This window comes from Haliotis asinina, chromosome 2 (assembly GCF_037392515.1).
Source record: "Haliotis asinina isolate JCU_RB_2024 chromosome 2, JCU_Hal_asi_v2, whole genome shotgun sequence".
In the NCBI taxonomy this organism is placed as follows: Eukaryota; Metazoa; Mollusca; class Gastropoda; order Lepetellida; family Haliotidae; genus Haliotis; species Haliotis asinina.
This window is the reverse complement of record NC_090281.1, coordinates 47,059,861-47,083,955: the sequence shown is the minus strand read 5'-3', so window position 1 is coordinate 47,083,955 and position 24,095 is coordinate 47,059,861. Positions and strand designations below refer to the sequence as shown.

At 42.4% G+C, this 24,095-nt stretch overlaps 1 protein-coding gene across 1 annotated transcript; it reads right to left on the bottom strand.

Moving 5' to 3' along the window:
• Nucleotides 1–255: 255 nt before the first annotated feature.
• On the bottom strand, nt 256–16,445 carry LOC137271846 (putative ankyrin repeat protein RF_0381). Its single transcript, XM_067804239.1, has 6 exons — nt 16,226–16,445; nt 12,888–12,910; nt 3,279–3,363; nt 2,169–2,620; nt 1,035–1,994; nt 256–402 (listed from the first exon to the last, which is right to left on the bottom strand). Exons 1-6 carry the CDS (start codon nt 16,443–16,445, stop codon nt 256–258), a joined length of 1,887 nt encoding a protein of 628 aa, XP_067660340.1.
• Nucleotides 16,446–24,095: the final 7,650 nt, after the last annotated feature.

Sequence of the window (24,095 nt, the reverse complement as noted above, 5' to 3'; positions counted from 1 at the left end):
TCAGGATGTTTCATTTTAAGCAATACAAGCCCTGTGCATATGAATATCATTGTAGGCTTGTTGGACCCAGGATGTTTTATTCTCAGCAATACAAGCTCTGTGCATATGAATATCATTGTAGGCTTGTTCGACCCAGGATGTTTTATTTTCAGCAATATAAGCCCCTGTGGCAAGTAATAAGTACGATTTGTTTTGCAGGAATAAATCGTCAGTTTTGTGTTACTTTACACAAATGACAAATATCTTTTCTTCAGGTCATAGGAGCAATGCTGTGCGAACCTGCAAAAGAGGCACTGACGCCCAGAAGGCCTTTGTTTCCGACATAGTTGCAAATAATCCCAGAATTTCTGCTGATTCCCTCCCTCCCCCAATCCCCCCACCCCCAATCAGCTCCACCACCACCTACACAAAAAAACCTGAGAAGTTGACTGCATCAGAATTGCCTGCAGAGATTTATTTAATGACAGTTTTGACACAACCAAAACAAACATTTTGCTTTGTGAAAAATTCTCAGGGTGTGAGGTTTTACAACGACCATTGTAAAACTTAGTACCTCGTATGAGATTTTACAATGTTCATTGTAAAACCTCTTGCAATCGTAAAACCTCTACCGAGGTTATTCCATAATGCGAAGCAACTGCAAGAACAATAGAAAACATTGGTCATAGGTTTATAGACGGAGTACAAATACAGAGTAATGCAGAGTAAACTATTGTTTTGTAAACACTGATCCTGTATAATTATCACACCGGGTGGCACCGAACTGGAAATCGTATGTCCATTAAAAACTGGTATAAAAAGAGCTAAACGGCCTCCTACGCAGATCGTAAGTACTCTCAATTATATTCGACAGTTCAATGTCTATAGCATGTGAGCATATCCGTCTTCATGCCCTTGATATGTCAGTTTGTAGGTTGCACAGTTTTCTTCCAGGCCTCGATATCCACAATGCCCTATCACAGAATATATTCACCATTTCCACGTTTCCTACTAAACAAGCCATGAAGGAGGCTGTCAACTCTTTAAACCACTACTTTCAAATCGGCCCCTTTTCTGACGAGAAACTCCACCACTTTCTTATGTCCCTTTTTCGCTGCCAACATCACTGGTGTGTTCTTCCTCCATCCTCTACTGTTGATGTCCACCTTGTTCTGGGAGACAATATACTTCACCACCTCAAGATGCCCTCCCTTACATGCCAAATGAAGGATGTTGCTATCACTGTCATTTACGAGTAACAAATCAGCCCCATGTTCCACGAGAAACTCCACCACGTCCTTTTTCCCCATTTCTGCTGCTACCATCATTGGTGTCTTCCGCTTCCATCCTCGACTGTTGATGTCCACCTTGTTCTGGGAGACAATATACTTCACCACGACCAGGTGGCCTCCCTTACATGCCAAGTGAAGGATATTGTTTCCACCGTCATGTACGAGTGACAGATCACCTCCATGCTCCACGAGAAACTCCACCACTTTCTTTTCCCCCATTTCTGCTGCTACCATCACTGGTGTCTTCCTCAACCATCCTCTACTGTTGATGTCCACCTTGTTCTGGGAGACGATATATTTCACCACCTCCAGATGCCCTCCCTTACATGCCAAGTGAAGGATGTTGCTACCACCGTCCTTTACGAGTAACAAATCAGCCCCATGTTCCACGAGAAACTCCACCACGTCCTTTTCCCCCATTTCTGCTGCTACAATCACTGGTGTCCTCTGCTTCCATCCTGCACTGTTGATGTCCACCTTGTTCTGGGAGACGATATATTTCACCACCTCAACATACCCGCCCTTACATGCCAAGTGAAGGATGTTGCTCCCACCGTCCTTTACGAGTAACAAATCAGCCCCATGTTCCACGAGAAACTCCACCACGTCCTTTTTCCCCATTTCTGCTGCTACCATCACTGGTGTCTTCTGCTTCCATCCTCGACTGTTGATGTCCACCTTGTTCTGGGAGACGATATACGTCACCACTTCCAGATGCCCTCCCTTACATGCCGACTGAAGAGTGTTGCAACTACTCATATACACGCGCGACAAATCAGCCCCATGTTCCACCACATTCCTTTTTCCCTTTCCTGATGTAAACATCACTGGTGTCTTCTTCTTCCATCCTCTACTGTTGATGTTCACCTTCTTCTGTAGTACGATATCCTTCATCACCTCCAGATCCCCTCCCCTACAGGCACAGTGAAGTATGTTGTCACGTTGTTTATCCACAAGTGACATGTCAGCTCCTTCGCCGACAAGTAATTCTACGACTTCTTTATGTCCGTTCTCTGCTGCCAGCATCATAGGTGTTCGTCCGCGCTGTGCTCTACCATCGATGTAGGCCATGTCCTGTGAGAGGATGTACTTCACCACATCCACATCCCCTCCCAGACATGCTAAGTGAAGGATGTTGTTAGCGAATTTATCGATCAGATTCACGTTGGCTCCTTTAGTCACAAGTAACTGAACCACTTCTAGATGTCCTTTAAGAGCCGCGCACATCACGGCGGTTCTACCAATCCAGTCTTGACAGTCAGTGTTTATCCGTCCCTGAGACAAGATGGTGTTTACCCTCGAGAAGTCCCCGAACTCTGAGGCGTTGTAGAGATCACACAGTGGTGGTGCTGTAACACAGTGTTTATCTCTATACACATTTTCGATAGCGGATAGGAACGTGCAATTGTGACATCTTAGGACATCTAATACTGGCGTTAAACTTTATAAAAAAAGCAGTCTCTCTCATTCTAAACACAAACAGTCTATAAACACTCCTTTCTCATTACGCTAAGAATCTATACTCACTCCATTCGCAACACTGTTTATACTCATGTCCTTCTGTGCATTGTCAGTCAATACCCTTTCATTTCTATACGTTAACAATATGTATTCATCCCCTTCTCTACACTAACATTCTATACTTATACCTTCTCTATGGAATAACAGTCTGTACCAATTTCATTCTCAAGACTACCAGTATATACTAATTCCCTTTTCTACAGTAACAGTCTATACTCATTCCCTTCTTAACACTAACAGTCTATTCTTTTCCCATTCTTAACACTATCAGTCTACACCCATTCCCTTCTCAAAACTATCAGTCTACACCCATTCCCTTCTACAAACTATCAGTCTATACTCATTCCCTTCTCAAAACTATCAGTCTATACACATCCCCTTCTCAGCAATATCAGTCTTAACTCATTACCTTTCAAACACGCCACTTCACACCCTTCCTCCACACACCGGGGGGAACACGGTACACGTTTCTGCTAAAACACCTACCTTTCAGGCATCCCATTTTACATCTGTCTTCCACATACAGAGACGTCTCATTGCATTCCCTGGATCCACAGTTTCCTCTGTTGACCTGCCGAACGAGATAAAGGTACCTGTCTTCCATCGATATATAGCGTCTTGGTCGATGTTTTTCAATTCGTTTTTAAGACGTAACATGGGCTTGATGCTCGCATGTCGATTTTGTTGACTGGACGTTTACAGACAAAAAATATCCTTTTGTATGCCTCCCTACGTAATACATAGTTGGTGTAAGATTACTATCGGAGAATTCATTTCTTGTAAACCCTTATGGTACTGACACGTTTGATATTTCTTTCGCTGTGTATATGCTTGTTAAGATTCAATATACTCGCAACAGAAATTTCATATGTATTTCAAATTTCACAAATATCAAATGAATAAATACAGGTAGTGTAGAATACGTCCTATTGTGGCTGATAGTACAATGTATGTATAAAGATGTTTGACACAAGGAAAAGATTGGCCCTCGATTATTTCTTCAGGGAATTTTAAACAGGAATTTCACACACACAATTCTATACATCTTAATAACCTGCACACACACCTACACACACCAACAAGCACCGACGAATCTACGCATTGACACACATGACCTCACTTTAGCTCACATTTACACAATGACACACAACTCCAAACATCAACACACAGTGACACACACCGACACACTGACACATTCACAAACACAAAGACGTCAACACACGCAGAAACATCTACTCAGTCTGTCTGTCTGTCTGTCTGTCTGTATGTATGTATGTATGTATGTATGTATGTATGTATGTACACACACACACATATATATATATATACATATATATATATATATATATATATATATATATATATATATATATATATATATATATATATATACACACACATATATATATACATACATCCATATACTTATATATATACACGTATAAATACACACACACACACATAAATATATATATATCTGCACATGTCTACACACATATATACATACTGACACATATCTACACATCAACACAGACACTGACACAAATATAAACACAGTGGTTCTCATTTACACTGCAACACATATGTAAACACACCAGTCCACTTTGGAAAGGCTCTAGATGCCTGGCATAATGCGTTAGAGAACAATAACGATATTTAGGAAATACTCATGCAACCACTATGGCTGAATCGCCAGTGTAACCAGCCAAGCTTCATCACTCATAAATGGATCAAATGTGGAGTAGTTTACATTAAAGATAATATGTTAAAGATAAGACCACGATTTTATGACATTTGCTGAACAAGGGCGGTGGGGTAGCCTTGTGGTTAAAGCGTTCCCCACATGGACACAATTTGTGAAGCCCATTTTCTGGTGTCCCCCGTCGTGATATTGCTGGAATATTGCTAAAGTGAGTGAGTTAATATTTAACGTCACATCGGCAATATTTCAGTCATATCGTGACGGGAACATAACATTAAAATGGGTAATATGAGTATTATAAAAACCAGTCGACGAAAGACAGTAATACAACTAGAACATCACAGAAAAGAATGTCAAACTAGTAGCTATGCCTAAAACAATTTAGCTATAGAGGACAATACAATAAAAAAGTGGGCTATAGATTCATAACAACTGAAGGTAGATCACCATACTAGGGACCATGGGGACTTACTGTACCTTTGCTACCTGCATGGACCCTAGCTGGATTTACATCATCCCCCCCAGCCGTCAGCAATTTGGGAAATCTAGCCATACAATAAAACAACACTTATTCTACGATTAAAAACCTGGAAATTTAGAATTTACTATGAATGTTTCTGCACTTACGTACCCTCTCAGGAGGACAATAAATTTACAATACTTCAACCCCCTTTAAGGGTACAGCCACTAACAATCCAAGTCACAAATCTAAATTACCAATAACTAAAATACATCTATTTATAGAAGATATTATCCAAAATTCAATAAAAAATCAGTTTCTTTTAAAAAACCAATAATTAAATGAGAATTAACGTTTGTAAAATGATCCTTAACAGTTTTCTCATTGAAATATTTATCCCTTGTGATATGCTTGACTGTGACTCTCTCATCACAAGGGAGACAAAATGGAGGATCCTCGCCTTTTAACAGGTACTATGGGTATATCTTGTGTGGCCAATACGACATCGTCGCATGATGACCTCCTCAAATCTGGACTGACAACCCAAATAGGTGTAACCAATATACGGTTTAATTCCATGTAATTTATTGATACCTCCTTGGGTGTCCCACTTCTTCTGCATCAGATCACGGGTATAAGATCTAATGGTAGCTTTGTAATCAGTGTAGGGAATAAGAAGTGGTGTCACAGATTTGTTGAGTGCTGCCTTAGCAGCAAGATCGGCCATTGCGTTACCAGAAATGCCTACGTGACTGGGTAACCAACAAAAGACGATGTCGCATTGGCCAGTAGCAAGATTATTATACAATTCAATATATCAATTAAAAGTGGATGTTTACAAGAAATATTTTTAATAGCCTGAGGGCAAGAAAGAGAGTCAGAATATATTATATACTGTTTACGTTTAGAGTGTCTTTGAATATATTTAAGAGCTGTTAATATGGCGTTAGCTTCTGCTGAAAAAATAGAACTATTGTCTGGTAATCTACAAGATATTGTTCTGGATCCAATGACAGTAGCAGGGCTTCGGGAGTTGGTCATATAGAGCCTGAAGATCAGTTTGGGCAAACGTCGAAGATGGCGAAATATAGAGTGAGCATAGTGTAAACGCTACATGTAAAGTAATTCTCACGGCAACAGCCTGCATATTAGTATTAAGTGAAACAGGGCTTTGAATAACGTTTTGTCTGACTAGAATGGATGATCCACCAGTGGCCCTATCACCCGGAGGTGAAAAACAATCATATGCATTAAAATGACGAAGGTCAAATGTATCTGTTTGTTTTAAATATGTCTCTTGGAGACATAACACTGAAGGTGTAAAAACTTGGACTAATAGCTGTAATTCATGTAAATTAGTCCTCAATCCTCTGCAGTTCCACTGTGCAATGTTATTGGAATAATCTTTTAGGGGATTTATTGGGGATCTACCCAGCACTCTTTTGGAGGGCGACAAGCTATGTGCCCTAGAATGGACGTTTTCAGATACGTCCATGTCTTCAAGAGACCCATATTTATTAAACAATTGAATTTTGTGTTGTGACCCTTTAGGAGCACTTTGTTGTTTTGAAGCATCATGCTTAGGCTTCGGTTTACTTTTAACAGTTTGCTGACTATCAGCTGTCGATTGAGACTTTGAGTGTGACTGAGATGGTGATGATGATGATGATGATTTGTGATCGGAAGAAGACTTTGATGAAGGAGATACGGTCTTTTGTGTAGACTGAGCTGTATCTATCTGAGTAGTGTTCTGAGATAGACTGTGGAAGATCAGGAGAGACAGACTGAGGAATATCTGAATTTACCCATGTGAGGTCAGTCTGACATGAGCTTGACGAAGTTAGCACAGGTGTAGTTGTTCCTTTTGATAAGGTTTCAGATGTTTTTTGTGACAGAGGCGTAAGTTTCAGTGTGCTCAGTAGATTGTACAATCTTTCTTGCTTCAGCAAAACTGACGTTCCTGGAAAATTTGATTTTGTTAATTTCCATTTGCCGTTTCCAAATGGGACATTCTTTCGAAAAGGATGAATGATTTCCTGAACAGTTTGCACATTTTTTGTGAATACTGTCACAATCCTCGGTTACATGTGTATTCTCAGCACGGTGAGCACATGTAACAGACAATGTGCAAGTATTGACACCATGTCCGTACTTTTGACACTTAAAACAGCGCAGAGGATTTGGAATATATAAGTCAACATTCAGATTGCAGTAACCTGCTTTGATTGACTTTGGAGGTGTTGGAGCTGAAAATGAAAACAGATATGTGTTGGTTTGGACAGTTTCATTATTTTTCCGTGTTGTGAAACGTTTGGCGAAAGATACTCCTTGATCTTTCATCTCGGACATAATAGCAAGCTCAGTCATGTCTGCTAGAAGACGCTCACGGTCTCGAAGTATGCCTTTGCTTGTATTCAGTGTTCTGTGGGCAGAAACGAATACCGGGACTCCGACAAACATATCAGTTGATAACAGGTTGGTAGCTTGTTGTTTTCTGCTGCATTCAATCAGCAGTGAACCTGATCGCAAGCGTTTGATATCTTTTACCTCACCTGCAATGCCAGAGATACCTTTTGAAATTGCAAAGGGATTTCATTTCAAAGGAGTCTTGTCAAGGGTCTCAATAATCAAAAAACGTGGCCAGTGATCAATTTGTATAGAGGGTGGATGTTGATCATCATTTGTCCAGTTGACGTTTGGTGTTTTTGTTTGGGGTTTGGTAATCCATGATTATTGGTATATTGGTTCGTCATCCGAACTCCCCACCCACCACGGAGTATCACAAGGACAATGCTAAAGCAAGCGGACCTCCAGCTTACAGCACCAAGGATACTCGGATGATATACTCCAGGGCCCGATTTCTCGAAACAAACTTAAGTTTTAACTCAAATCTTAAACTGAGTTTGACAATTTGAAACAGCTGAATTTTTATCTCAGCTGCATATTTTAGACTAAAAAAGTCCAAACAACTAAAGAAATCTGTCCACCAAATTCAGATTGTCTTCTATGTTTGAGCTGGATACCAATTTACTTTCTTTCTGGAAAATGCATAGTCCTGCATTTTCTCAAATTTGAGCAAAAACTTGAACTTAAGTCAAAACTCAGACTTAAGTTTGTTTCGAGAAATCGGGGCCAGCAGAAACATTAAAAATATTAACAGTTGCACCAGATTGGCCCATGAGCCACCGCCTTCTGGGCATAAGACTCTAGGCAAAGTTAATGTCATCAAAAATCAAGTCAAATAATATTCTATGAAAAAAGGGACCCAAGACTAAGATGTAAACAATTCCAAATCAAATTCTGTGCAATGACATAAAATCCACGCACAGGCATGACCAGCCGATTGGTTGAACCGGGCCCATTCAACCACCCGTCCAGGTGAAGTCAGGGCCGAAGTGGTGTGTTGAGCAATAGGAACACTGGTCCTGCTCCCATTGCCCTCAACCACCAGGATCCCCTCCTCCACCGACACAGGGCCGCAACCCACGGCAAACGGGCTGGTGGACCAAATATTCCCCCGGGTCCACTACGGGGGTGTCGGCGAGCTCTTAGCGTTACCCAGCACCTACCACGAGGAGGTGGCTCGCCACGGGTGCCGGAATATTGCTAAAGGCGGCGTAAAACTAAACTCACTCACTCATTTGCTGAACTTAAAAGCTTTGTGGGTACTGTACTTGGTCTTAATCGGGTCCTCCTTAGTATACCGAAACAGTGGAGTGAAATTCTACGAACAAAACATCTTTGACATACCCACGCTATCTATATGTTCCGCTTGGGACGACTTGATTAAATCTGGTAAAGGTTCAAGGATATTTTATGATGACTTTGATATCTGAATATAACATTCCGAATGTTTGCCTCAAACTGACTGGGGAACTAACTGATTTGGTGAAGTTGAAAACCACATTTTCACAATATAGTGAGTGAGTGAGTGAGTTAATACTTAACGTCACATTGGCAATATTTCAGCCATATCGTGACGAGAACATTTTGATACTGAAATGAAATATGTATACATTATAAAATCCTGTCGTCAAAGGACAGTAAAACCACTAGAGCATCACATTTACAATTAAAACTAGTGTGGAGAGTTAAAACAATTACCACTATTCGGACAATACAACATAAAATAGGGGCTGTAGATCGCCAACAACTGAAGGTAGATCACCATACTAGGGACCATGGGGACTTACAGTACTTCTGCTACCTGCATGGACCCCAGATGGATTTACACCATCCCCTCAGCCGTTGGCGATTATACTGAAAGTTAGCCATTATTAAAAACAACAAATATACTACGATTAAAAGTTTGGTCGTACTAAATTTACATAGAATGTTTTGGACTTACGTACCCTCTCAGGAGGACAATAATTTTACAATACTTCAACCCCCCTCGAGGGCACAGCCACTCACAATCTCAGTTATTAATCTAGACTACCAATAATAAAATATTTATCTATTTACAATTCTGATAACAAATCTAATTCTTTTAAGAAGGCAATAATTAAATGAGAGCTGGTATGAGTAAAAAGATCAATCATAGTTCGTGAATTAAAATACTGATCCCTTGTGATGGAATACTCTACACAGTCAAGCAGGATATGCTTGACTGTGATTCTTTCATCACAAGGGATGCAGAACGGAGGATCCTCACCTTTCACAAGGTATTCATGAGTATATCGTGTATGGCCAATACGACATCGCCGCAAAATGACCTCTTCAAATCTGGACTGACAACCCAAGTGGGTATACCCAATATATGGTTTAATTCCATGTAATTTATTTACACCCACTTGGGTGTCCCACTTCTTCTGCATCAGATCACGGGTATAAGATCTAATGGTAGCTTTGTAATCAGTTTAGGGAATAAGAAGTGGTGTCACAGATTTGTTGAGTGCTGCCTTAGCAGCAAGATCGGCCATTGCGTTACCAGAAATGCCTACGTGACTGGGTAACCAACAAAAGACGATGTCGCATTGGCCAGTAGCAAGATTATTATACAATTCAATATATCAATTAAAAGTGGATGTTTACAAGATAGGTTTTTAATAGCCTGAAGGCAAGAAAGAGAATCTGAATAAATTATATATTGTTTATGTTTAGTGTGTCTTTGAATATATTTGAGAGCCGATAATATGGCGTTTGCTTCTGCTGTAAAAATAGAACTATTATCTGGTAATCTAGAAGATATTGTTCTGGATCCAATGACAGTGGCACAAGCCACTGCGCCACCATCCTTGGACCCATCTGTAAATAAGGATTTATAATTGCTATATCTATGCTTCAATTGATTAAATTCTTGTTTATATTGTAATTCATTAGTTTCTGATTTTTTAAATGTGGCTAGTGTTAGGTCGACTTGTGGCCTAACTAACTGCCAAGGAGGAGAAGAAAGAAGACGGGAAGGTGCTATATTTTCCAGCTCAATGCCGGCAGCAGAAATAAACGATTTAATTCTGTGGCCTAAAGGCGGAACAAGAGAAGTTTTTCTGTTGTACCGTTCCTCAAAAAGGGGATTAAAGATGCAGTTATAGGCAGGGTTTGACTGATTGGAATGTAGTTTTGTCACGTACTGTAAGGCTAATTTTATACGGCGTTGGTCAAGGGATGGCTCATCAGCCTCGACGAAGAGGCTCTCAATGGGTGACGTTCGAAAGGAGCCAAGACAAAGTCTTAGACCTTGATGACGCACTGAATCTAAAAGTTTAAGGTTACTTTTGCAGGCTCCACCATATACAATTGAGCCATAGTCAAGTTTAGAGCGGACAAGTGATCTATATAAGTGAAGGAGAGTAGTCTGATCCCCTCCCCACTTTGAATTGGATACAACTTTTAACAAATCGAGCGCCTTGAGGCATTTAGCTTTAAGAGATTTAATATGTGGCAGAAATGTTAAATGGGAATCAAAAATTAAGCCCAAGAACTTGGCCTCCTTTACCACCTTGATGGGAGAGCCATTTAAGGTTAGCTCTGGGTCCTTATGAGGTTTATATTTTCTACAGAAGTGTATACAATTAGTTTTGGATTTAGAAAAATTAAATCCGTTTTCAAGACACCAGTTATTTATTTTATTTAAACACAACTGTAATTGCCGTTCAATGGTGCGCATATTTTTACCACGACAAGAGATATTAAAATCATCCACGAATAATGATCCATCAATTGAATCATTTAAAACCTTTGATAGACTGTTGATCTTAATAATAAATAATGTGACAGACAAAATACTGCCTTGAGGGACACCCTGATCCTGATTGTAATGATCAGACAGGGTAGAACCCACTCGGACTTGAAATTGCCTGTCTTGTAAAAACTGTGATATAAAAAGAGGTAAACGACCTCTCAAACCAAAATCATGTAAATCCTTTAAAATGCCATGCTTCCACGTGGTATCAGAAGCTTTCTCGAGATCAAAGAAAATTGATACAGCATGTTGTTTATTTACTATAGCATTTTTCACAAAGGATTCTAAACGTACCAAATGATCAATGGTACTGCGATTTTTCCTGAAACCACATTGAATATTTGTAATCAGGTTGTTGGTTTCAAGATACCACGTTAATCTATTATTTACCATTCGCTCCATGGTTTTACATACACAACTCGTTAAGGAGATTGGTCTATAATTAGATGGATCAGTATGATCTCGACCAGGCTTTGGTATTGGGACTACAATGGCATTACGCCAGGAAGTTGGAAAATTGCCTGTAGTCCAGATATTATCAAATATATTAAGCAGCGTTTCCAAACATGTTTTGGGCAAATGCTTCAGGAGCTGATAATGGATACCATCAGCCCCTGTAGCTGTATCATGAGCCTGTTCAAGGGCGGTATAGAGCTCATGCAGTGAAAATAATTCATTATAATCTTCACCATTGTCCGAGTTAAAATTGATTGTTTTCTTCTCCTGTTGTTTCTGGTGCTTTTGAAATTCAGGGACATAATTGGATGAAGATGAGTGCCTGGCGAGAGTTTCACCAAGCTTATTGGCAATGTCAGCCTTATCCGTTAATAAATTATCACCATCCTTTAAATGTTGAACGGTAGATTTGGAACCTTTGCCCTTTATTCTTTGTATCATATTCCACACCTTTGAAATAGGTGTGCGTGAATTGATCTTGGAAACATATTTTCTCCAAGACTGACGTTTATTCTGCTTAAATGTGCGTCGAGCCTTGGCATTTAAAATTTTAACTTTATCTAAATTGTGAACAGTAGGGTGTCGGCGAAAATAGTCTTCTGCTTTCTTCCTACTTTTCCTGGCCTGTTTACATTCGTTATCAAACCATGGCTTACGAATGTGTGGATTTACAGAGGACTTAGGAATAGTATCATCAGCAATTTGTTTCAGTGTCTCCGAAAATGACTGGATTGCATCATGAGCGTCCATGAAAAATTCTGGTTTTAAGTTTTTAGTACAACTAGTCTGAAATAAAGGCCAATTAGCTTTAGAAAAATTCCATCTTGACGTCGACAGATCATCAGTTGGATTTATAGCAGTGATTACTGTCGGAAAATGGTCACTACCACACAGGTCACCGTGGACTGACCATGAAAATTCATTAAGTATGGTTGGATCTGTGATTGACAAATCTAGTACTGAATATGTACCCGTTGCTGGATGTAGATATGTGTTCGAACCGTCGTTAAATATGCACAAGTCATTATTAGAAACAAAATCTTCAAGAATTTTACCTTTATTGTTCGTATCGTTGCTTCCCCACAGAGGATTATGACCGTTGAGATCTCCCGTTATAACACAGGGTCCAGGCAATTGGGAATATAAATCCTGAAGTTCTGATAGCTGAAGAGTCGAGGATGGTGGTATGTACAACGAACAGAGTGTGATCGTGACGTGTAAGGTTAGTCGGACAGCAACAGCCTGAAGTTTAGTTGTAAGAGGAACAGGGCTGTGAATGATACCCTGTCTCACCAAAATGGAAGCACCCCCGGTTGCTTTATCCCCCGGAGGTGAAAAACAATGATACGAGTTGTACTGACGCATTTCAAACTTATCATCACGTTTAAGAAATGTTTCCTGTAGACTAAATGCTGATGGGTTTAAATCTTGAGCTAATAATTGGACTTCGTGAAAATTATTCCTAAGCCCTCTGCAATTCCACTGTACTACATTTGTAGCGTTACTCATGGCGGTTCTATTGGAGACCTCTCACGTGTACGAGAGGAGGGTGTACCGTTATTTCGGTTTTGTGAAGATGGCGTATCATCCATCTCCAAAGGCTCAAACAAATTGTGAACCTCTACAGGAGTATCAGCAGGAGATTTCTTTGATCTACGATTTAGACGCTTTCTTTGCGATTTTGACATTTCACCTTTTGACGTTTCAACATCTATAGCTGTTTGAACAACTTCACCTGATACATGACTAATAGTCTGAGAGGCAGACGTTGTAAAAAAGCCCTGACTGCCAGAAGTACTATTCACATGAACAGGTTTCTCAGAAGCCATCCAGGTCAAATCCGTTTGACACGAAGTAGAGATTGTTTCTGGTCGTCGTGAGACTGCAGCAGAGTATGTCACAGTGGGAGAGGGATTATGTTGATTCTGGCTAAGGACTTTGTTTTTAGCCTCCATGAAGGAAATATTTGTTTCATACTTTAATTTAAGTATCTTAGATTGCATTTGCCATTCAGGACAACATTTAGAAGAGGAAAGATGACTGCTTCCACAATTGGCACATTTAATATCATTGCTGCAGTCAGAGTCCTGATGATGTTCACTACAACGATGACAACGAGGAGTGTTTCGACAGGACTTAGACCCGTGTCCAAACTTCTGACAGGAATAGCAGCGGAGTGGAGTGGGGATATACACCTCCACTCCGATATTGAAATAGCCGGCTTTGATTGACTTTGGCAGAGTGCACGATGAAAAGGTAAACATGTAAGTGTGGCCAGGTACAATGCTACCATCCTGCTTCTTAACAGGAAAGCGTTTGACGGAAGTTACATTCTGATCCTTAAGTTCAGCCACTATTTCATCCTCGGACATGTCCGCCAGACAATGGGCTCTATCCCTAACAATGCCTCTACTTGAGTTCAGAGTTCTATGAGCTGAGACAGCAACATTGACGTTGGCAAATTGATGTTGTTGCAATAAATTTATGGATTGCTGTCGTCGCGCACACTCAACAAGAAGTGTACCTCCTCTGAGACGTGAAACGTTCTTAACCTCTCCACAAATAGATTGTATTGTCTTTGATACTAGAAATGGATTGATCTTGAGTGGTTCACCATTGGTAGATTCAATAACTATGAATCTTGGCCAAGGTTCTTGGTGTGTTGGACCTGAAACATCTTCATTACAAGAAAGATGATCAGCCTCTAAACGTCTTTTTTGTCGTTTCTCGTGGAACCAGAAAGGGTGATTGACATGGTGATGATAATAGATTCAGCACTCCCGCTCCCCACCCGCCACCGAGTGTCAACGAGGACAGTGTTGTACTGCAGTGGAACTCCAGCCTGCAAACACTAAGGATACAGGAGTGGTATACTCCAGTAAATACGACATGAGTAGCTACATTTGTCTACCAATTCAAATGCTAGGCTGGTTCGGCTATTAGCAAGAAATTGGAGACATATAGAACACAGAGGTCGACATCACCAGATTGGCCCATGAGCCACCGCCTTCTGGCATAGGACTCTAGGCAAGTAGATATAGCAAAAAGGTATTACACACTAGACGTCAAAAAGACCAATGCCCAATAAATCAAATGTGCGAAAATACTTTCTATGCACGGGGCATGGCGTGACCAGCCGATTGATAGAATCGGGCCGATTCTACCACCCGTCTAGGTGAAGTAAGGGCCGAAGTGGTGTGTTGAGCAATAGGAGCAAAATGGTTCAGTCCCCTACTGCCCTCAACCACCAGGATCCCGTCCTCCACCGACACGGGACGCAACCCACGGCAAACAGGTTGCCCAATTTAGTCGCCTCTTACGACAAGCAATGGGGTGCTGTGGACACATTCTGTCCCGGGTCCACACGGGATTCACAATATAGACGCTCCACTAAAGACACGCTGAACAGAGTCATGCACAGTAAACGAGAACTACTCAGATGGATTTGATATATAATGATCTATGTAAATTATGTGGTTCAGTGAGTGAGGATATTTATCATGGAAATCTTGATTGTCCTGTCATCAAAATGCTCCTGAGAGATCTTAACAATTTCGTAATTCAAGTCCTTGGTAAAACGCATGAAAGGTCAATCCATGATAACCTATTTTGTTGCAGTGGTAACCATTCACTGTACCAAATGATATCATTGACAATGGATATGAAAGTACACAAATTTTCACAATGACAAATCTACAGAACATAATTAAAGGAGCTCTATGAGATTGAGAAAATTATCCATAAGAAAAACGACAATATGAAACCTTTTGCAGTCAAATGATGTAGTCCTGTAATTTCGATTTTAGTCTTTCACATTCTCCGTAATACTAGGTAGCATTTAAATTGCTAAATTTATACGATATACATTTTACTGTCTGCCTTTTATTATGCAATTTGTAACTTATATCTTGTTGAACTGTAACCAAGTAAAGGGAATAAAAACATGTATAAACACGCCAAAACACACTGACAGACATTAACACTCTTTCACGCATGTCTTTACACACTGACACAAATCTACACCCAAACACACAGATACACACACTGACACACTCATGCAAACTGGCACACCTATATACACTATCACACATGTATACACACAAACACACAACTACAAACGTCAAGACACATTGATACAGACTGACACGGCTATATACACTGACACACGCATACACACAAACACACAGCTAAAAAACATCAAGACACATTGATACAGACTGTTATACCTATATACACTGACACACACAAACATCTCCACATTGCTGACACACGCCGATACTAACTGATAGACATCTCCACATTGCTGACACACACCGACACTTAACTGATAGACATCTCCACATTGCTGACACACACCGACACTAACTGATACACATCTCCACATTGCTGACGCACCCCAACGCTAACTGATACACATCTCCACATTGCTGACACACACCGAGACGAACTAATACACATCTCCACATTGCTGACACACATCGACACTAACCGATACACATCTACACACATATGCTTTCTGAAACATCTACAAACACCTATACATGCATCCATACTCATTCATATGACACTTACATTACATACAATTCGGCGACCATTCCGTGCACTGGATTCTGTCGTCTTCTCAGTCTCACCACGTAACCGACGACATGAGGCAAAAACAAAGCAGTCCTCGACACAGCCAAACTGGCATAGCATCTTGTCAATGTTTCTTAAAACGGCAGATCTGCCCTTCAGTTTCTCTGTCATCTGAAGGCCGCATTCCTTTGACTCCGTCGTCACGCATATGAAAAGTGAACCCATGACATAAACACATGCTGATAAAGCAATCTGCAGACTGCTGTTTGAACACATCATCGTCGCGATGTTGTAGACGACAATCAGATGCTATAGGTCAGGCTTTACAAATCACTGCAGGTAATGTGATCGTGGAATCTAAACCGCTGTTCCCATGACACCTCAAGTAGTATATACAATGGGGGTTTTAAAACACTTTCAAGAAAAGTCTCTACAAAGCCTTATTTACTAAATAAGGCTTTGGTTGGGTCCTTAGCTCTTGCTACTATTACCCCTACTACTTAACGTGTGTTGGAGGTAACACTGTGCCGTACGGTACGATCAATACACGTTTATATCGATGAAACAGTTTAACGTGAACCGCCTATGATCTCTTTGGTGTTTGTAATAAAGGCTTGCTGGGCTTTTTGTATCCCCTGTTCTATGTACTTTTTTTTCTCGTCCTCGCTGATAGCAGACTTACGAGACTTGGACCGAATATCTTGTTTCATTCCGTTATATTTTGTGAGTTCAGAGAGGATTGAACGAAACTCCTCTTCTGAGATCTTACTATCAGAGAGTGCCGTGGAAATACGCCCACTTACTGTGTTGAGCTTTGCTTCGGCCAGAATCCTGATCTCGTCGTGTTTCAATGCCTTACGATGCAGTCTGCGTGATATCAACTTAAGTGCCAAGCCTGCCAACCCTGCCACCCCAGCTGTTATTTCAATACCTAGCACTATAGGTGTAGCCACGATGGTAGCTAACAATCCAACACCTGCCGCCCCTAGTCCCATGCTGGTTGTCATAAGGGTAGTGTCAGCCCCGTCCAAGATATTGAAAGCTCTATGGTACTTTTTATATAGTGCTTTCCGCGTGTCACGGTCTTGTTCTAGTTGGCGTTTCACGTCACATAACTGCCTCAAGCGGAACCCATCTACGGTTTCCAGCGTCTTCGCTACTTCATCTACGCCTGGGTACAGGCCCATCCTATAATATATATTATGAAAGATATTTTAATTGGGTTTCAGTTAATAGTCTATTAATGAATTTGAAGTCTACAAGATCTAGACTATTAGTCAGGGTAATAGGTGAGAGTCTAATAGAATTTCCTGTTGTAATAAAAACCCCACTGAGGCTTATTAAGCGGTTTATAGGACCCGCGGGGGTATCCTGTTGTATAACAATACGACAATATTGGTCTCGGTGTTCGTCAAACCAGTGTATTGACACCCCGGGTAAAATTTGGTGTACTCTTGAGGTGTTTTCATTGTCTAAATAAAAGAAGACTTCTATGATGAGTGTGAAAGGGACTAATATTCTATCAAGATATATACTATAAGGATTATTGCTAAATGTTAATTTATTTTTTGGTACAGACTTTAACCTATTTTTTTCGATACCAATAGTTATCATGTGTAATTCACTCTCCGGAGTGAAATCCCCGGGCCAGATACCGTTATTCCTAATCTTAGAGATATATCCCCCTGTATCTGCGTCTATTGTGATATAAGGTGAGGTGAATGTTAAGTTGATCAGCCATTTGGGCTCTTTTAAATCTGGTAACGGCACCCGTCTGTACACGTTGTCTTTGAAGTGCAGGATGTATAATTCATCTTCCTCACCAGGCTGATCGAATCCCTCCGTATCTCCTAGGTCGTTAAGCGTAGTGTTGGGATGACTGGTCATTATTATACTATTACGATATAATTTCCAACTGGTTTTTTGATAATAATTCAGGGGTGAACTTCATACCCATGAAGTGTATGTTGTCAGACAGGAAGATCTTGGTTAGTGATATCTTGTTTTCCACGATCACGTTGACCCCCACCAGACTGGTGTCGGCTCCAACACCCACCCGCACGTAAACGTTGCAAACTTGATACTGGTGTCGTTTCACCCACCCGAGTTTGATCCCCTTCACGATCTCGACATCATTCCCCGATGGTTCCCCTAGGTAGACTTTGATGATCAGTGTTGAGTTTGCCGGTAGACTCTAGTATCTTGACCACGCCTTCGAATTCAGACACCAACTGCAATGTCACGTTTTGTATGGTCAGTTTACTCGATAGCATGTGGGCTGCCATAGTGTTGAGTGGGCTGACGACTACGCTACGTCTCTGAGTTGGGACATAAGCCACGAGCAGGGTTCCATTGTTCACGACTTTGTTTAGGTGGTTGTCTTTGTTATCAGTAAACACGTAGGGGGAGCCGAGCCTAATATTGAGAAACCAGTCGTTATCGGGTAACAACACCCACTTGTCATCTTCGGTGAAGACGAGTATATATGGCTTGTTTCGGGTGACGGTAGTGCTCTCAACATCATCTAAGTCGAACAGTTTACCCCCGAACGATGGGTATATTATCCAGTTATCACCGGTGTTGACAAGGGCGTACTTAGTGTTGACTGTTGCTCTTGTGGTATCTACTATATCACTTAGGGTTCCACCGGAGGGGACTTCAACGCGTTTGTAAATGTTGTTTTTCAGTTGCAAGGCGTACGATTTACCATCTACTCCGGGAGCGTCGAAACCGCGCGTGTCTCCGAGGTCGGAGATCCCGATATTGACGCATTTTTTCACTCCGGGCCCTTGTGCGCTGGTCATTTTACATGAAGCGTTAAGCTGAGGTATCCTATATTTACAGGATTATGATTTATATCTAACACCGATATTATCAGCTCAGGTATGTTGCCCTGGGTTAATCTCTTATACTGCCGTGGTGAAAACGACTCGGTTCTACCGTCGTTGTATTTCTCAGTTTTCACCGGCACTGCTCTCAGTATAGTGGAAGGGTGACCTCCTTGAATGTTGTACGTTGTGCTCACCTGACCGAGATGAATGTACAGCTCTCGGTACGGTACTAGGCCGGGTAACTTCGTACCTGTGACGGTTGTTGTTGGTTTTATCTCGTCAGGAGACATACCGAGTATCCTCGCTAATGGTCGGCCGAGCCTCAAGGAGGTTCTTCCGTTGTTGATTAACACCACTGTGCCGTTTGAGTCGTTCATCTTGAGTTCGGCTCCCAGGGGTTTGAAGACCTCGTCGTTTAGAGAGCACACGCTGTAGTAGCCGTCAGTTATCTGACTGCGAGCCCCACTGACGAACAGCTTATTGTTGCTGGCGTTGATGTTAGTCCATTGCGGTAGGTAGGTGATATCGCAGAGTGCGACTTCGAGTTGGCCTGACGTGTTATCGATCGCGTGCGTCAGCTGAATGGCCTCACCGCTCGTTATTCCTGGAAGTGTTATGTACATGTTAGAGTATATATGCTCATTATATAATAGTTTTAAAATGTTGTTTTACCCTAAACTGGACGTAGATTTCTCCCCCATGAAGATCGTGGTTGCTCCTGGGTTGTATTTCAATGCCCAGCTTTTAGATGTGTTCGATAAGTATAAGCTTTCGGTGACTAACGTCAAGGCAGTCCACGCTTGGTTCAACAACCCTATGCAGTTCTGGCAGAATCAATTCAACTTTGCCGTGTGGTGCGCTACAACGGGGTGTGGTGTGACATTGACCGACACTCAGCGTGGACCGCTGAGTCAGTCTGTGTTCAAGTTCCACGTGTACTACCAGGTCAGACGTATCCTTAAAGAGATCAGCGCCCCCCTCCCACAGGACAAAGCGTGGGACGCAACAAACAACCCGTACAATAGACGGGCCTACGAACGTATTTGCAATGAATTCGAAATAAACCCGAAGACGGATTGGCGTTTGCAGGGCCCGAACCACGGGTTGGGTATTCCTTATGATGGGGGGCGACCAGTGAAAGAAGTCAGTGATGATTTACTGAAACGAGATATACTACGCCAGGACTTTGCTTTGTCGAGTAATGAATGGAGGGATGATCGTATGAACTTTAAAGGTGGGGTTGCTTTCACAGTCCAGAAAGTGGAGCAGTCAACCACAGACGGGTGGAAAATGTTCATGCTGGACACGTCGAAAGGATTCACTCATGCCGGGGTAGTCAGGTTGAACGACTCGATTCAAACGTACGTGTGGGCGCTGTTGGGTGCGCAGTCGATGACGCGTTCCAACATCATCGGTAAGGGAACTGCTTATGACGCTCAGAAACAGTTCGTTGCCAACGTTGAGGATGCTATCAATTCTCCAGTTGATCTCCCGCGGGCCATCGACCGTTACCAAAACGTGTTAGAATACGCCAGATCGAAAGTCAATTACGTGTTCGGCGTGGGGCTGTACATGGCTCCGAGTGATATGCAACTGAGAGTAAAAAAAGTGGTGGGTTATAACAACAAAATAAACTGTTTGAGAGGCATTCTAGAAGTTGCTGAGATAAAGATGACAAGAATTTTTATGGATGATCAACTTCTTTATTGCAGGGTAGCGACGTTTCGGTATAGATTCGAATCTATACTGAAACGTCGCTACCCTGCAATAAAGAAGTTGATCATCCATAACAATTCTTGTCATCTTTAACAACAAAATAGTCATAGCCACGGCGGATCAAAAGTTGGGTATCAACCCCGATATTAACGCCCCCTATATCCCACACATTCCACCACGTGAAACGGGTATAGTGGCGCCACCCCCGGAGTCTAAAGTTCATGTGGAGGTACCCCCCACACACACCCATATTCAGGCCTCCAATCACATCGATAATAAAACGGCCCTGGTGGTTGGTGGGGTAGCTTTGGGGCTTATTTGGTTAAAAATTTCTTAGCCGCTACGTACACCAGACCCGCCACGGCGACGATGGCTGCCCACAGGTTTTGACTGAACCACGTGGCAGTTTTAGCCAGAGCGCCCAACAACCACGAGACGATGCTACCCAGGATACCGGGAAGGGCTTCGGTGGCTTTACCAGCCAGTTTAGCTAGGCGTTCCCCGAGTTTTTTTATCCAGTCTTTAACACCACCGCCGCCGCCGGCAGGTGTGGGGGGAACTCCGCCGCCGGCAGGCCCCACAGTACCCCCTGTCAGTGACACCACCAAGGTTGATATGATGAAACCCAATGCAGTCAGAATGCTGGCGATGGTGATCCCTTGCTCCCGGAACAAAATCCGAATCCTGTCTGCTAACGTGGTGTCTCGGTGGAGGACTTGATTGATGGTTTCCCGCACACGGCTGACCTGGGATCTAAGCTTTTCTTTGTAGCCGGACGCTGTCTCCAACCAGGTCTGCCTTTCATCTTCCAAATTACGTATTCGTTCCTCGATGGTGGCTTTCATAGACTCGTCCTCAGTTTCACCGAGTTTTTTCTTTTCATAGGCGATGTGTATGAATTTCGGGTAATTTCGAGACCCGGGAAGGGCTTGTTCCCGTAGTTGGTCAACACTTTTTTAATATCATAAGTCATGTTTTGATCCGATGGGGCGTCCCTGATGCCTTCCAGACTTTGAACTAACTTCGGAGGAAGCTTAGGTCGCGCGCCACCGTAATCTCTGAAACCTAGTTCCTTTTGGACAAACTTAATTTTATATTTACCTTTCAATGTTGATAAGGCAAGCGGTTCTCTCTTGTTTTGATGCATGAGATCGATATCCGGGTGAGCCTTCAAACGCAGCGTGCCATCCGTATCAACAAAAAACTTGGTATAGTCTCGCCCCCACGGCTTGATGTTGTCTCTATTTTCAACTGCGTCATAATAACCGTCGACGGCGTTATTAATGAGTTTGTCATCTAGCGAGAATGAGGTCTCCTGGTCATCATTGAATGCCTGGGCACTATCGTCCCACATATCATCCATAGGTATGTCTTCAGCCATTAGTATTAAAAATATATTTCATTTATATAACAATGTACGGTAGAAAATTAGATCCTTTCAGAAGATTGAGAGAGCCACTAGGCGCCAGAGCCGTGCGCCAGTCGGTGACCATCACCAACAATCCCAGCAAGATAGACCAGAATCAAACTCTGCTGGTTAGATTTCCAAACCTTGGTGAGAATGACCTTATTGTACCAGGCACTGTTCGACTGGCGTTCAATATCACGTTGACCTCCGACAACGACAAACGCGAGCTAGTGCGGAACGTGGGTCGAGCTATCATCAAGAAAACGACCGTCAAGATCAGCGGTAACGAGGTGCTGAGCATCGACGACAGCGACGTGTTTCACTGCTACGGGGATCTCTGGAAAAGCGAGGGAGAACGAGTCAATGATGTGTATCAGGGCATCAGCAAATCAACCCGGTCGCGCATAGGGTATGCCTTCACGACAGACCAGCTAGACAAGCTATCGGACGGTGAAAAGGCCATCGCTCGAGCATACGGGAATCGATTCTGCGTGCCGCTCGACTTCGAGTTGCTCATGGGACACGCGCCGTTTTACCAGGCCGCGCTGGGTGATAGGCTCGAATACGAGCTCACGTTTAACGACTATAGCAAAGTAGTGCGTACGCCGAATGGTGATGAGGCCAGTTATGCCATAGACAACATCTCTCTGGAGTTCAACATGGTCACTAGCCCGGAGCTGGCCAGGCAGGTTCGAAGCCAGTACTCTGGGAAGATGGCTATCCTGTACGATCGCGTACTGAGGCATAGATCAGTCGTGCGAGATAAGAGCGACACTGTGTGGAATATCAACCTGAACGTGCCGGCGCGATCGATGAAAGGTATCCTGGTCGTCCCCGTGGAGGATTACGAGCCATTCCGGAGGGACAGCGAGAAGTTTTTCAAGCTCGCTGAAACTAAACACGCTAAGCTCGTGCTCAAGACCGACCAACCAGTAGCATATAGGGTGTGCTAAAGCTAAGCAAAGCTAAGCAAAGCTAAGCAAAGCTAAGCAAAGCTAAGCTAAAGCTAAGTATAGCTATGATATTTGAAGTGTTTGTCGTGTGCAACTTAACCTTCATTTCTCTGTGTTTTTTCTGCATCGGGTATTATATAGTTAAAACTAAATCTTACTTGTTATATTATAAGATGGAGTGTGAGGAATTGCTCGAACAATTGTTGGTGGAGGGTTCCCCCACTGATGATAAGCGAGAGAAACTGGTGGCGTTGGCTGTTGGCGGCAAAGCCAAACATTACTTTGGAGACTACACTCCGGATAAAATTCACAAAATGTCAGTCGAAGAAATCGATAAGCTGTACGCTAGATACGAGTCCCGGCTCGGAGCAGAAATGACAAAGACAATAGGATCGGCTATGACCCAGATATACACCGGTATTGTATCATACTTCCTTCCCATTCCACCAGAGCGCCGACTTTACCTGTGGGAGGACCTCGAGAAAGACCCTTTTATCGAACACGCCGTGAGTTCTATCAGCTGCGGGCTGTACCACAAATATGGTATGTTGTTGGCTTCAGTGACGGCGGCGATTATCACGGCAAAGCATTGTCAATTTGAGAGAAAAAATAATAATAATAGTATAGATGGATGCCAGGGAGGAGGAGGAAACCCCAGTGGGGGTACCCCCCACACCCCCAACAGTGAGGGAAGTGACCCCTTCACAGGAGACCAGGGAACCAGTGGGGGAAGTGACCCCAACAGTAACCAGACAGAAGAATCCTAAGAGAGTTGCTGCCGGTAAAAAACGGTGGTGTAACCAACATAAAATTATTACAGTGACCAACCAAACCCGACTGTTGTTGGCTGTAGGCGTAACTGCTGCCTTGGCTATCTCGTGGTTATATACACGTGAGGGACGTGGGGGAAACGTGGTGGTACCCCCCAACAGTGAGGTAACCCCCACTGTCGACCCGCATATCATGTTATAATTTAAAATATTTTTATATATACATAATGTCTGAGGGGAAAACGTTC

What these genes read in the sequence shown, in the direction of transcription:
- LOC137271846 (XM_067804239.1), bottom strand. Translation starts at nt 16,445, where the DNA reads ATGTGTTCAAACAGCAGTCTGCAGATTGCTTTATCAGCATGTGTTTAT. An exon ending in TAAAATGGGATGCCTGAAAG is followed by an intron (nt 2,621 to 3,278) that starts GTAGGTGTTTTA and finishes ACTGTGTTACAG; the next exon opens with CACCACCACTGTGTGATCTC. An exon ending in GTAGGGGAGGGGATCTGGAG is followed by an intron (nt 1,995 to 2,168) that starts GTGATGAAGGAT and finishes TCGGCATGTAAG; the next exon opens with GGAGGGCATCTGGAAGTGGT.